This window comes from Myotis brandtii, unplaced genomic scaffold, assembly GCF_000412655.1.
Source record: "Myotis brandtii unplaced genomic scaffold, ASM41265v1 scaffold351, whole genome shotgun sequence".
Classification (NCBI taxonomy): Eukaryota; Metazoa; Chordata; class Mammalia; order Chiroptera; family Vespertilionidae; genus Myotis; species Myotis brandtii.
Genome location: NW_005363502.1, coordinates 3,742,179 through 3,758,326, shown reverse-complemented (window position 1 = coordinate 3,758,326; position 16,148 = coordinate 3,742,179). Strand labels below are relative to the sequence as shown.

The window sequence follows — 16,148 nt, the reverse complement described above, 5'->3', positions numbered from 1 at the left end:
AGGAGAGGAAGGTCTCTTCTCCCCATTTCAAGTCCTTTGCTCTGTGGTGACTGTCCATGTGATTTGGCCAGGTATGTACAGTCTCGGTTCTTTCACTCAAACGTGACCCAATTTAGATTATAAATTTTATGAGCTTACTCCAGCAGAAGTCTAACCCATGATAGTGGAAAGCTTTGCATTGGATCCTCTTAGAGCTTTAAACAGTATTGGGCATAGATTTAATAACCTGAAGTTACGAGATAGTCATAGGCCCTTTCCTAGATTTTTATTAAGGGATGGGGAAAGGTGATTTGACACAGTGCAGTTGAAATCAGTTACTAAGGAGGGAAGGGGGAAATGAAAACTTTTCATGTCTATACCCTCCTGGATTGGGACTCATCAAGAAATTGATTGCTAGCCGAACCGGTTTGGCTCAGTGGATAGAGCGTCGGCCTGCGGACTCAGGGGTCCCGGGTTCGATTCCGGTCAAGGGCATGTACCTTGGTTGCGGGCACATCCCCACTGGGGGGCATGCAGGAGGCAGCTGATCGATCTCTCTCATCGATGTTTCTGGCTCTCTATCCCTCTCCCTTCTTCTCTGTAAAAATCAATAAAATATATTTAAAAAAAAAAAGAAATTGATTGCTAAGAAAGACCTTCCACATTCTGAGATTATTTTTTAAAAGTTATCCCTGGTTTCTTGGAGTAATTTTATGGTTTCATTATGGAATGGATTTAGAATTATATCAAATGCCTTTTCATTAACTCAGCAGGTGTTTATATGATTTTTCTTTTTTGATCTATTTTGATCTATTAAAAAGTTGAGCCTTTTTTTTAAAAAAAAAAGGAATGTGTCTTTTTAAAAAATATATATTTTTATTGATTTCAGAGAGGAAGGGAGAGAGAGATAGAAACATCAATGAGAGAGAATCATAGATCATCTGCCTCCTGCACACCCCACACTGGGGATTGAGTCTGCAACTCGGGCATGTGCCCTGACCAGGAATCAAACCATGACCTCCTGGTTCATAGGTTGATACTTAACCCCTGAGCCATGCCGGCTGGGCAAGGCACCCTATTTCTAATATGCAGTTCTTCAAGTACTCATGAAGTAACATTTTCCTATTTTTCTTATTTGTTTCCTATATGCATTTTCTTTCTTTCCTTTTCTTGGGAACTTTCTTTTCCATCAACCTTATTTCCATTCTGTTAAGATTTTGTGGAAGAACAGCTTCAGATCACTCAGTGATGGTTCCTACCCCTCAGTGGCCTGAGCAGTGGGGGCTGCAGACCAGTCTTCGGTAGGAAACTGCTGAATAGGCACACACATGCCCGCCTTCAGGCCCATCTGCAACCTCTGTTGAGCAGCAGTGAACTTGGGCGCTGGAGCAGTCCATCCACCCTGAGATTCCTCCTTGGTCACAGCCTTTGCAGCAGTGCCTGTTCTTCCCTTCCAGTCTCTTCAGGATCTCTCTAGAAGTAGTGATCAGGCATGACTTCCCATGGGCATTCATGGGAGAGGGTGCCATGTGTGTTCAGTGCTTCCCAGGCCAGCATCTACCACATCAGACCCACTGAGTGAGCCTCCTTGTTGTTGCAAGGGATGGCAATGCCCACATAACACAGAGGAGAGTCTGTCTTACACAAAGCAACGGTAGGCAGGTTAACATAAGACGCCTCTGTGAGACGCTGGGGGTCAGCCCTGGGATCATAACCACCAGAAGTCTCGGCTCCAGGAAGGCTGCCTGGATCTGGTTGGTGAAGGGTCCAGGAGTGAAGCAGCAGCAACAGGAGGGCTCCAGAGGCAGCAGCAAACTTCAGCACAGCTCGCTGGCCTTATTCCTGGGTGATATGACTGATGTCAGCGGAATTTTCAATGGCAACAATGGCACGAGCTGCCAGCAGAAGCTTCTCCCAGGTTCTCTTCAGATTTTTTAAAAAATATATTTTTATTGATTTCAGAGAGGAAGGGAGAGGGAGAGAGAGATAGAAACATCAATGATGAGAGAGTATCATTGATCACGCCCCACTCTGGGGATCCAGCCCGCAACCTGAGCATGTGCCCTTGACTGGAATTGAACCCGGGACCTTCCAGTCCCCAGTCCAATGCTCTATCCACTGAGCCAAACCAGCTAAGGCCCTCTTCAGATTTGTGATGTAGATGCCATCACTATTCCTCTTGTAGATGTACTGTTGCCTCTGGAAGTCAAGGTTGGTGCCACCTAAGTGGGTTCCTGCTGCCAGGAACTTGACATCCCCGCCTTCATTTGCAGAACACCAAGGGGTCTGGACATTGTGAGAGTTTCCCTTTATGTTAAGTGCGAACCGAGAACAGCACCATACAGGTCCCCTCTCTGGGTAGCAAGAAACGGGTATATGCATTTTCTTTATCATGAATTGACTTTTCAAGGTTTTTACCCATTTCTTGCCTTGGCCAGGTGGCTTGGTTAGAGCGTTGCCCTATACACCAAAAGGTTGCAGGTTCGATTCCCAGGCAGGGCACATTCCTGGGTTGCAGGTTTGATCCCTGGTCTGGTACATATGGGAGGCAACCGATTGATATTTCTCTCTCACATCAATGTTTCTCTCTCTCTCTCTCTCTTTCTCTCTCTCTCTCTCTCTCTCTCTCTCTCTCTCAAATTAATAAAACAACAACAATATATCCTCAGATAAGGATTAAGAAAAAAAAGAATTTTCTTCATTTTTCTATTAGGGCATGATGATGTTTCATTTTTATTTGTGTGTGTTCTTTATAGAAAAAAATTAACCTATGGTCAGTCACATTTTGAACAAAGTTTTCTCAGCCAATTATCTGTATTTATTTATATTTTTATATCCAGAAGTTATACTTTTGATGTAATAAAATATGGCAACCTCCTTTATAGTTTTTTCACTGCTTTTATAAAAGCGTAGGAACTCCTTCCTCCTTCTAGTTTGTATTAACTACTCAAATCCATTTCTTCCAGTTTTACAGACGCTCTTTAATCCATCTGGAAATGATTTGGGTATGTGGTATGTAAGTTATTTATTTTAAAAAACATATAGTTTTAGTGGAACTGTTGGTGGTAGGCTAAAAGTTCCTTGAAAACAGGAAGCATGACATATTCACTGTTTTCCTTGACTTTCCCAGACAGAAGAATCACTGAACACAGCCTCTCTCTCCTCGGGGGATAGCACCCCAAGCCTCAGTCAGGAAGAGTGGGTCCCCCCCGCCTTCCCTCTGTTTGGAGACATTAACTGCCTGTCCCCTTGCTAGTATCATGGCATCTCCCCACGGGCGCTTCTGCCCCGGTTGTCCGTTAAGGACATCTTACACATTTGCAGAATCAGGGAAAAGGCGACCCAAGATGTGAGCCCCCTTGTGCCTCTTTTATTTCAATTGTTCTGATTTCAGTTGTTCGTATAACCCTCCACCCTCCCCACTGGTAATTTTTCCTGGAAGGCACCTCGAAAGATCTTCTCCTTCAGTCCCAAGGGCGGCCTAGGCTACTTTCTCTTTGCCCTTACATTCTCTTCAGGAGAAATTTCTTTTCCATTGGAACAGCTTCTCAGTGAAGGAGAAGCCATTATTTCCTGGTTGCCTTTTTATCTTTTTGATTAGGAGAGGTGGAGGATTGGTGGGTGATGGCCAACTATTAGCGATCCTTAGTGATCCTTTCCATGAAGTCTTTGAGACTTGGTTTAAATAAGATCCTGAACAGACACTCCCCCTACCCTCACTGGTGTCTGAAGTTGTAAGTTCCTACTCCAGGTCCACCTCTGGGACTCTCATTAAAAAATTAAAAAACAAAACAAAACACCCAATACTTTTTTTAAAAATTTACCTTTATTGTTGAAAGTATTACAGATGTCCCCCTTTTTACCCCCATTGATGCCCTCTACCCCGCTCCTGCCTTCTTCCCAGGCCTTCACTCCACTATTGTCTGTGTCCATGGGTTATGCATACTAGTATATGCATATAAGTTCTTTAATTAATCTCCCCCCACCCCCTCTGAGAAGATTCATTAGTCTGTTGCATGCTTCCATGTTTCTGGATCTATTTTTATTCATCAGTTTATTTTGTTCGTTAGATTCCACATATAAGTGAGGTTGTATTATTTGTCTTTCTCTGACTGGCTTATTTCACTTAGCATAATACTCTTCAGGTCCCTCCATGTTGTCTCAAAGGGTAATAGATGCTTCTTTTTTTTATGCTTATTTTTTACAGCTGCATAGTATTCCATTGTGTAGAGAATGTAATACAGGGTTTATTTGTGGGAGTGGAGGGGCAGCCAGGGTCTAACACTGTTCTCAAAGGGTTCTCAAATTAGGCACACTTGGGAATTTGAGTGAAGTATCAGTAGGCTGCCCTGGGCAGGGTTTGTAGACAGCCTGGATGAGGGTTCTAGCACTCAATCCTCACACCAGAAACCTAAGGCACAACTGTAAAAAGTCCAACTTTTGGATGGAATGTAAAGAGCTGAAATGACCAAAAGAGGAGGGTCCAGGTCAGTGGTTGTTAACAGGGAAGCAGCACGACCGCTACAGGCAGATCAGGAAACGGGGGAAGGGAGGGCTGGGTTCTGCAGAGACTATTGCCAAGTAGCAGGCAGGGCCAGGGATGCTGAATGTCCAGTAAGACTGCCCTGCCTCAAATACCAGTGGCACCTCTGGTAATCTATCTGTGACCAAGCAAGGCTGGGATAGGCACTTTCCCACTCTGCTGCCCCTCTAGTTGGTACTGATGTCTTGCCAAGAAGTGTAAGTAACAGCTGTCCAGACCCCAGAAGCTAGAAGAGTCTGAGGAGAGACCTGAAAGACATCTCTGGCTTGAATCCCTTTTCGCTGAAGCCGGTGAGCTGCAGCTAGTTTATGTGAGGATGTCACTCTTGATATCATGGCTTAACTGGGTCTGTAAGTCACTCACCTTCTTCAATCCAGAGGGGGCCCGAGAGGACGATGGTTTCAGAGCGCAGCACTCCACCTGGTAGTGAAACCTCTCCGGCTTGTCTTTGGGGTTGTAGGGAGCCTGTGAATCGTCCTCATCCAGCTCCGAGTGCTCACTCTTTGGCCATTCCTCTGGCTTGGGGTACACTGTGTGCCCCTGCAGTCGGGTTCCACTTAGCATGCTCCTTGCCAAAGCCCTTTTGTGGCATAGGCACGAGGTCTCGAAGTCTTGCTGCTGGCCCTCTCACAGCTTGGCAGTGAGGATGTGTCCTACGCCACATAATCATGGGGGTCATTATCTCGGTTCTGGGAGGTCACTGGAGTGGCCCTGGGGCTGTTGGAGATGAAGTCTCAAGAGGTGAGGCGAGGAGTGTGATCTTCATTGCACCACAGGTGGAGAATGAACTTCACTGAGCATTCAGGGCAGAACTCTTCACGCGTGCAGTCCCAGGAGTACTGCAGCCTGTCCATTGTGTGCACACTAGTGAGGGGGATTGATCCAAGCCTGTGAATGATGAACGCGTCATGAAGGAACTTGTCATCAATGGCTATTACGGGCACTTCAGTGATGAAGACCTTTTGAATAGAACTGGCCACCTCTAGGTCCTCATTCTTAATGATGAACTTGACACTCCTCAGCTCTGTGAGCCCACGGTGGGCTGATTGGCATATGGCATCGCACCCAAAAACCCATCTCTCTTTAAAATTGAATTTTTATGGACTAAGGAGGAATCTATAAAATAGGGAGATTGGGGAGAATACAAATAAATCTAAAAGTAGCCCTCAAATTGAATAAAAGCCAATACTGGATAGTGGACCTGTTTAAAAAAATAGAAAAATAGCCCTAGCTGGTTTGGTTCCGTGGATAGAGCTTCACCCTGCAGACTGAAGGGTCCCGGGTTCAATTCCAGTGGAGGGCACATGCCTGGGTTGTAGGGGGCATGCAGGAAACAGCTTATCAATGAGTCTCATTGATATTTCTCTCTCCCTCTCCCTTCCTCTCTGAAATCAATAACAATATATTTTTTAAAAGTAGAAAAATAAACCATTGAATGTCTCTCCATCATTTTCCTCTCCTAACACCCTACTGGAGATACTGATGAGTAACAGAATGGCCAAAACATGGACAGCAAAAAAACCAGAAGAGAAGATCCTGAAACAATTGTATACTCAACCCTGAATTCAATGGACTCTATCACAGAAACAGAATTATCCTAGTGATGGGTTATTCTAGCTGAAATTACAATAGCAGGACACTCTGAAATGATTATGGAAAGATACACTCCATAATTACACTCCAGTAGACAATGATAGTTGTATGATTTCCCCATAATAGACCAGCGTGACCCTCATCACAACATTCATTGGGAGGGAAAACAGGTTGTTTTTCTGACTTTAAAAAAAAAAAAGAACTTATTCTTCAGATTGTGGCAGAATCTAAATTTCTTAAGGACTTAAAGATTACTTAATGTTTGACAAATGTTTGGTCAGACTAACTGTACAATGTGTTCTAATATGATTCACCATTCCTTAAAGGGGGAAAATCTACTTCCAGTTCTGAAGTCAGGGAATTCTGTAACTTGATTCCTCTGTAAGGGGACTTGCTTCTGGCATTCGCTGCTATTATTCTGTCAAATTTTGTTCTCCTTTCCCTTTAAATTTTTTCTGGCTGCACTCTATTATTCCACAGACCTTTAGGTTTCCCCTCTTTGTAATTTGATGCCCTATTCAGCAGTGTTCAGGAAGCTGTCTTGCTTTAGTTTAGTCCTTCTCGGCTGCTTCTGCTTTTCTTAGCTGAATGGGTAGCTTGTTTCCTCTTTTAGGCTTTTTCTCTTTTGAGGGAGCCTGTACTGTTTTATTACTCTATTTTAAAGAAAGCATGGATTTCACATAGGGAGTTGGCTCACATGTATCAAAATAATAAAAGAGAATATTTACTTTAATCACTTTGATATTATTTCTTAAAATTCATTTCATAGAAAAAGCACATTAAAATATATCCTGAGACCCACCACACACTCATTTTCGTCTTTTTGTTTTTTAATTTAGTTTTTTTAATTTTTATAATTTATATGTGAGCAGCAGTTAAAGGGTCAAATAGTGGCACTAGAATTATTGCCCCCCCGCAAAGCCTCAAGGATGCCACACCAACTCTTGGAGTCTTGCAACCACTTTCAACCCCCTTTCGCTATTAATTTTGTTGACTAAATCTGTACCTCTTAATAACATACTTACGTGGACACTTCTTGATTTTTTTATTTTTTATTTTTAGGTATTATCTATTGACTTTTCTCTTTGGAAGATTAGAATTTAGTTTTATTTCACTTCTATCCTCCGTACCTATAGTCACAATTCCTCTCCATTCATCCTTCCATCATTGTTATGTTATTCCTTTGGTTAGATCAACATACAGTGTTGCTTTATTATAGCTATTATACAAGGCTATTTGAACTGAACCATTTGTTACACAATATTTGCTTTTCTTGTGTTGCCCAACTTTTTGTGTCCCCTAAAGTTAATAAAATTTGTTTCATTCTCTTTGTTTATTCTGTATTCATCATAGTTTATCCCATACTCTCCTCACACTGTGGAATATTATTTCAATCCATTAAAACACAGGTATTCATTAGTTTTATCTTCTCTGAGTCATCAGACCTGCACAATTGACAGCTTGTTATCTTCAACCATCATGGTCCTTGGAGATTCCCTTTGTCTAGCTCTTTCCTGGATATTCTGTTTTCTTCTTTTTTGGTTTATGCACTTGCTATAGTAGAGTACCTCCTCAAGTAGTTTTGTGAGAAAGGGTGCATAGTAGTAAATTTTTGAGACCTTGCCTGTCTCAAAAGGTCTTTAGCCAACATGTACATTCAATTAATAATTTCGCTGAGTATAGAATTCTAAGTTAGAAATGATTTTCCCTCAGAATTTTGGAAATGGTAATCTCTATTGTCTTTTAGGATCCTTATCTTTTATATGTGGTCTTTTTTTTTTCAATTTTTGGAAGCTTTTAGGGTTTTTTCATTGCCCCTAATGTTCTAAATATTTGGTAATATGCCTTGTTTTTATTTGTTGTCTGGGCAATCAACACTACATCTTTTCAATCTGGAAACTTTGTTTCCTAAATTGTTTGTTGATAATTTTCTCCTATTTCCATATCTTCTATCTCTGGAACTTCTATTATTTGAATATTAGACTTTCCACACTGATCTTCCAATTGTCTTGCTTTCTTTCAATCTCTTTTACTTTTCCTCTACTTATCTTTATCCATTTTTCTAATGAATTTTTATGTATATAATTATAGTTTTAACTTCCAAAAACTCTTTACTATTTTCTGTTTTTTTTTTAAAAAGATCCCTCCCCCCCCCTTTTTTTTTTCATGTAGCCAATATCTCCTTTTATATCTCTATGAGGATAGTTAAGATTTTTTTTAATCTTCCTCTTTCATATAAAAGGTTTTCTTTGGAAATAAAATGGGCTGTATGCTGCTATTTAATAGTAGGGTTATAAAAAACTAATTGGTAACTCTGAACATGTGGATGGACCTTTAAGAATGAAAGTCTCACAGTAGGTTATTCTGGTGGTTTTATTACATAGAGGGTATTAGCTTGGTTGCCAGATCCTGTGAACTTAAAACAGCCAATGCTAAAAACTTTTGGGCCTTCTGTGGAAAAACTCAGGTTGTATCTCAGGTTCCCCTACTGCTGGCTTAAACATTCTAGGGCATCCTGAACTTCCCAGCTTCCTAACTTTTGTTCCTATAATTTTCTTTCTCTTTGTCCTTGTGAATTAATGCTTTAAAAAATTCATCTGTCACATATAGGAATTAGGGAGAACAGCTACATGAGTATGTTTGGCCCTTTATTATTCACTGGAAGTTCCAATATTTTCCAAGACTGTCAGGAAATTTTACATTTTGGAAATGTAGCTAATATACTAATAATGAAATCAGTATTCACAAAATCTTAAATTTAGTGCTGCACGACCTCTTCAACTAGAATGTAATATCAACTCTTAAGTCTATGTCTGTGCGTTTGCTTTCCCCCACTGAATCTAGCTCGCATGATGCTCAGGGCATATTAGATGATGCAATATATGCTTGCTGAATATGTGAATACTTGGATAAGAATTATTTTATGATCAGATTTATGTGAAGGAAAGAAGTACATACTATAGCTATTTCCTTTTTTAAAACATTGGGCATGGCATTATATTTCTCAGATACTTTTTCTGTTTCTCTTTGAAAATCATCCTTAATTACATTATGCTTTCAATAGTAATTTTCTTGATTTTTATAAACTAGATAAAATATTGTTTAAACCTTTGAAATAATGAAGTTAAAAGTAAGGTATCCCCTGCCACTATAATAGAATGGTTAAGGACATGGGTTCTGGCCCTATCACTTATTTGTGTGACTCTGGGCAAGTTTTTAATCTCTCTAATAACAATAGTAAATATGTTAGAGTAGTTATGAGGATTGAATTTGACATCTGAGCAAAATACTTTACAGTTCCTGGTACATAATACTCAATACACTTTAGCTATGATGATAATTTTTCTGAACAGATTCTTTTTATTTGTTTGAGGCTTCTTATATATGTTTTTTTGTTGTTGTTAATCCTCATCTGAGGATATTTTTCCATTGATTTTTCTAGGCAGAGTGAAAGAGAGAGGGAAAGACAGAGAGAAACACTGATGTGAGAGATATACATCAACTGGTTGCCTCTTGCACAAGCCCTGACCAGGGCCCAGGCCGAGGAGGAGCCTGCAACCAAGGAATGTGCCCTTGACCGGAATCGAACCCGGGACCCTTTGGTCCGCAGGCCAAACCAGCTAGGGCTTATATACTTTTTAAGGATATTTTAAAGTTTTCCCAATAAAGATTTTGCACATTTTAAAACTTATACCTACTTTTCTTTTTAAAAGTTTTATTTTTTATGTCTACTTCTATATATTTCTCTATATATCTCTATCCATCTACCTCTTAAAAACTGAGTTCACACTGATACCTATTTCATTTCAACACTCTAGGATTAATTCTAGACGTCCTCCTCTCTGTACTTATAGCCCCCTTCTACAACATTTATGCAACTTAGCTCTCATTATCCTCAATATACTTGTTTGTTCAACCCTCCTGTATACAACTAATATCCCTCCCACACTGGTCAAGTATTCCATCTTCTGGGTTGACTATCACCAACCACGTGGCTGTGGCTGTGTCAGAGAGAATATTCTCTCCTTTTCATTGCTATTGTAAAAGGAATCCTCTTTTATAAATTCTAACTGGGTTTTGTTTACATTTACATATTTGAAATCTATGGGTTTCATGTTACTTTTATATCCTGCTATCTTACTAGTATACAATCTTCTCATTGTTTAAATTATTTTGAATTAATTCTTTATACATCCTGAAAAAAGAATCTGCAAGCAAAATTAGTTTTCTCTCTCTTTACAATTTTAAAACTCAAATTTCCTTCTCTTTTGTAACTTCATTGATTAATAAGATGTTAAATAGCAGTGGTAGTATGCACATTCATTCTTTTATTATTCCTGACTCAGTGGGAATGCCTCCAGTCATTCTCTATTATGATGGTGGCTGTTGGGCTGAAATGTGTGTTTGTGTGTGTTTTATACTTTTTAAACTTATTTTGAAATAATTTTAGAAATATAGAAAATTCGCAAAGATAGTACAGAGAATTCTTATATACCCTTCGCCTAACTTTCCCTAATGTTAACAACTAACCATGATGCAGTTATAAAAGCAAAGAGATTAACATTGGTCATGTGTGCGTTTTTAAAAGTCCTGTTAAGGAAGTATCCATTGATTCTTCTCTTTTAGTCTCTTTTTTAAAATTGGGAATGAATGTTCAATTTTGTCAAATTTCTTCTCAGTACATATCCTTATTTTTTCTTTTCACCAATTAATATGATGAATTAAGTTAATAAATTTTCTAATATTGACCCATCCTTGCATATTGGAATAACTCACATGATTAGAAAATTAAATTTAAAAAATAAACTGTTGGATTCTGTTTGCTAATAGTTTATTTAGAAACTGTAAATAAGATTGGTCTGTAGTTTATTTTTTTAAAGCAACTTTATCAGGCTTCAGTATAAAGGTTATTCTTAAAAATAATTTGAAAGTTTTCCTTCTAATTTAAGTAGCATCAAGATTTCCTAGTCTCTAAGGTTTGGTATAAGTTAGTGGGACTTTGGGTTTAATGTCGTATAAGGTGAGAAGAGGGAGGGATGGACAACCTCTTCTATTTCTTCTATAGAAATTGGTCTATGATAGATTTGCTATCTTCACTGGGGCCAGTTTTGGTTAAATTATAGTTTTCTAGAACACAATATATTTTTCTAGGTGTTCAAATTTATTTCTATACAGATATGCAAAGTTTTCTCTTAAAATTAAAAAAATTTCCTGTTATGTCATTATTCTCCCTTTATTAATTTTGTGTTTATGTGCTTTTATTTAAGTCAACTTGTGGTTTATCTGTTTTGTTGATTTTTAGGCAACAAACTAATAAACGTACCTCAACTTGTGAATTTTATGTATGAAAGTCATCACAAACAAGAAATTTTGTTGGAGGGAACAGGAAAACAATCTTTTTCAAAAAAGTTTTTACTTATTTGGTATGGGAGCAAGTAAACTATTAATAGTTTAAATTTAGGTGGTGGGTATGGAGAATTTATAGAAAATTTTTAGCATTTTACAACTCAGTTCTGTTTTGGACAAATTGGTTTTATCAATAACACATCTGAGTAAATGCAATACTATGGAACTTTTAAAGTACGTCCACCTGCTGGAAAAGCAAAGCATAGACCTCTATGAAGGAATAAGGTTAGTTACTAACAGCACTAGGACCACTACCAGATTGGTAGCTCTTAGAAGAAGCATTTGAGACTAAAGGAGGCTTTAGTGACTTTATTTTCTAAAAATATGTCCTACAAATATGATTTTTTCCCCTACATCTTCACTTCTTTAAAAATAAATAGAAACAAAGACAAACGCTTATCTTGAAACAGGTTTAGCGTCAGCCGAGGTCAGCTCTCAGGGAGCTGAGGTCAGCCAGGAGCAGCTCCGCGCTGGGCCTCCGCACGGCACTGGCCCTCCAGCAGCCCTGGATCATCTGCCCCAGCCTCTTCCCAGGGATGGAGGCCGAGAAGACAGCTGCCGAGAGCGGCGGCCGCAGGTTGTAAGCCACCACCGCGTAGAGCACGTGCTGACGCTCGCCCAGGTAAGGCACCTCCTGGGTCGTCATTTGCCAGAGAGTGATGGCGAAAGAATAGATGTCGGCTTGGGGCGTCAGGGTCTCTCCTTTGAGGAGCTCGGGGGCGCGGTGGGTGTAGGTGCCGCCCAGATGGTGAGAAGGGGTCTGGAAGCACGGGAGATCCTCCAGCCTCTCAGAACAACCAAAGTCTCCGATTTTGCAGACGTCCCGCTCGCTGATCAGAATGTTGGCGGGCTTCAGGTCCAAGTGCACAATGCTTTGCGAGTGGAGGAAGAGCAGCCCGTTCACAATATCCAGGGCGTACCGCAGGCACTTGGACAAATTCAGCTCCCCTCCTGCACCACCGTGAGACTCCACTTCCTCCTCCTTCTCCTCTTCCTCGGGGGAGCTGGTAGCACCGTAGATGACTTGGTGTAAAGTGACATGGCCACCAAACTCCATGATGATGGCGCCTAAACTATCAAAGCCCACAGGCGTGCGCGTACTGGCAGCCACAACCCCCACGATGTTCTCATGGCGAAGCCTCGCTACGTTGAGCTCAGCCCAGAAGCTGCGCTGGGACGCCAGGCGGTTCTTGGTGCACCTGTTCACTTGCTTGATGGCCACGAGCACCCCGTGGTAGGTGGCCTTGTACACGGAGCCGAAGCCCCCAGAGCCCAGCCTCTGCAGGAAGCACACCTGCTCCCAGTCGATGGTGCACCAGGCCAGCCGGCGAGGCAGCCGTGGGGCCCTGGGAGGAGTGGTGCCCAGGAAGAGCTTCCCGGCCCTACCTGGGAGCTCCGAGGGGCTGCTGCAGGGCCTGGAGTCCACGGAGGGAGAAAACTCGCCCGGGAGGTAACTGCGCCGCGGGAGGGGCGAGGGCATGGCCTATTCCAAGTGGATCCAGAGCGGCTCGGGTAAGTGAAAACCCTCATCAGTCTGGGAGCACGACTGACTGACTACCTGCTCCCTCGCCCCGCCTCAGGGTTTTTCTCCTCTTCCTTCGTTTTCCCATTGAGCCGCATCTGTGCGGTTACTCAGCAAGGGTGTCTGTCAGATGGGGAAAACAATCTGAACGAAGCACAACAATATCTTCCAGGTGAAAGCATTTCCCTTCAGCATTTACAGTGAATTCTTACAACAACAAGCTCTCAGATAAACAGCACCCCTCTTTTACACTATTTCTTAATTGTGTTAAAATGGGCTCCACCCCCCCAAGTCTCATCCTCTGAACATTATCAGCAATCAGACAGAAAAGGCCACAGCAGTACGATTTCACACTTTGAAGGCTATAATGATGGTCAGTGTTACTCTCCAGCTGCATTAAGTCACTTCCAGCACTTATTGGCAGAAAGGATTGAAATATGAACAGCTGACATTTGTTTATCTGATTACAGGGATAACTAGGTGCAACCTATATATGTGGGTAAAAAAAAACAACGTAACCTTAAAGTAAGGGATCCAAATAGAATCACTGATACAGGCCAAAACATGCACCTCCTAGTTCATCATGGGAAAGAAAATTTCTCTGACACTCCATTCAGCTTACAGAGCAAATTAGCAAGACTCCTTAGCAACATATTGACTTCCTAACAATCCTGTTCCCTGGCAGTTCAGCCCACCCAGTAAGCATGCTTGCAAGAGAGATTCTAGGCTCCACAGCAAATGAGTTGCAGAAGTCTTGAAACAGCTGTTGGGAGAGGAAAAAAGAACAAAAAATGATTCAGAGCCATGATCAGAGCTTCAAAAAATAACAAATATGAGAGAATCCTGGGAGAGGAAAATATCTGAAGAAATAAAATTGACACAGAATCGCTAGTGCCTGCATATAATGTGGGAAACTAGGATGTTGAAATTAAATTCAGGGTCTTGCTGTCCAGCCATAAATTTTTCCTTTCTAATTGTTACAAAAACAAAACAAAACAAAAAAACAACAACAAACTAATTTTTATTCCATATCTTTGGAAAAATGACCAACAACATTATCCTGTTCATTAAAAAAACAGGTTAATGTTAGAATCTACATTTTAAAAAAATTCAAATGGTAAATTTTATTTTGAATTATTGTACTTAGAGCATATAGGTGATATGTAACCACATTTTTATGATAATAGGTCTATGCTTCTGAAATATATTGGTTTTAAAAAGATATGTTAATACACAAGCCCTTTTGAAGTCTGTTGAGCCCTAGGATGGGATTCCTATTCTATACCATCTGTCTGCCTTAGTATGTGATAGTGTGTGTGATATTTAACCTGTTTAAGCCTCACTCTTTTCATTTAAGAAATTAGGATAATCATTATTAAAGTAAACTTTTCTATTTGGAATAAAAGTTGGGGAGCCCTGTCCAGATTAATAATAGCACAAATCTAAAATATGCAAACAATTTTAGTATAAATATTTTAATAGAAATGGCAGTTAAATGAAGTTGTATCAAACCTGAAATATAACAGGATGACAGTAAATAGAGTAAAATAAGAAAGTAATAAAATTATATTCTGTCATAAGTACATATTACAAAATTTATTCAATAGTCATCACATAGTTAGGATTATAATTTAGGGCTCTGAACCTGTTCTGTGGTATTAGGAGTGTTGTGGATATTAGCTGAATAAGGGCAAAAGAGTATCTTAACCTCCTTGGTATTACACATAAGGCAAAATGGTGTGATTGTTGTCATATAAGTTATTTTTAAGATATTAGCATAAATAACTCATTTTTCAAAGTTTGATTTTATTATTTACATAGAATATAAGGTATTAAAGAAAATGTGGTACTCTGTACATTCACACCCCCACCCCCCACCCCCCAACATCATCTGTCTGGCTTATTTCACTTATCATAATAGTCTCCAGGTCCATCCATGCTGTAGCAAAAGGTAAGATTTCCTTCTTTATTATGGCTGAGTAGTATTCCATTGTGTAAATGTACCACAGCTTTTTTACCCATTCATCTACTGATGGGCACTTGGGCTGCTTCAAAGTCTTGGCTCTTGTAAATAATGATGCAACAAACATAGTGGTGCATGTATTCTTTCAAATTAGTGTTTTGGGTTTCTTTGGATATATTCCCAGAAGTGGAATTGCTGGGTCACTTAATTAAAAAGGAAAAAGAAAGAAAGAAACTAAGAAACTAAGATAACAAACAAACAAACAAACAATAAGAATTATCATCTGCCAATCTTCACAGGAGTATTTAATTGAGTATACCTTTTAAAACAGTCTCTGGGGCAAGATGGCCTGAGTTTCTTACTGTCCCTCAGTTTTCTCATCTGCTAAAATAACTGAAGAAACTATGCCTACATCAGGATTGTTGTCAGGATGAACAGAATTCCAAATACTGAGATCAGGGTTAAGTAATACCTAAATGCTAATTATTGATGAAACTCATTAAAAAAACAATGTATATGGGTTTAAACCAAGAAGAAACAGAGTTGTTAGAGAGTATTGGTTTAAAGTGTACTCTATCAGGGCTGAGGCAACGCACTTTATTATAAGCTAAACCAATTTGAAGTTTGAGTATTTTCTTCGTGCACTTAATTTCTGAGATTAAAAGATGTAAGAGCATGTTGCCGTATTGTTACATGCTAAAAATGCGGAGGGTTAAAACTGATCTGATCAATTGTAATAACCTTGTCACCCCCAAAGAACGGCAAAAAATAAAAGTTTTTGATAACAGGGTAGGCAGTCTAGCCTCGAACTGCAAATGAAACAACGGAGAGAAAGGGACTGTGTGCACCTACTGAGGAGCAAAGGGCTCTCTGGCTCTTAGAGTCAAGGCTTTACGTTTTCTTCCTGCTCTTTCATTGGCAGCATGACTACCGACAGTCGCCTCAGTACCAGGCAAACAGCGGCATTGACCACGAGCTGTGACAACAGATATCAGGATCAATAGCTCATGGCATGTGATTCCATGCTCACCATGAACTCACTCAGAGGTTCAGGAGCACTGATTGTGGGAGGGAGTCCCCGTGGCGCGGAGGCTGGCGGACTCCGCAAAGGGCCTCAGCGCTACTCGCCACGCCCTGCGCCC

General features: G+C 40.3%; 1 protein-coding gene and 2 pseudogenes across 1 annotated transcript; all 3 read right to left on the bottom strand.

The window, feature by feature from the left end:
- Positions 1-1,234: 1,234 nt before the first annotated feature.
- Positions 1,235-2,273, bottom strand: LOC102241560 (annotated as a pseudogene).
- A 2,555-nt stretch (positions 2,274-4,828) lies between these two features.
- On the bottom strand, positions 4,829-5,582 carry LOC102262606 (annotated as a pseudogene).
- A 6,357-nt stretch (positions 5,583-11,939) lies between these two features.
- On the bottom strand, positions 11,940-13,001 carry MOS (v-mos Moloney murine sarcoma viral oncogene homolog). Its single transcript, XM_005871660.1, has one exon. The coding sequence runs from the start codon at positions 12,999-13,001 to the stop codon at positions 11,940-11,942; it is 1,062 nt and encodes a 353-aa protein (XP_005871722.1).
- Positions 13,002-16,148: the final 3,147 nt, after the last annotated feature.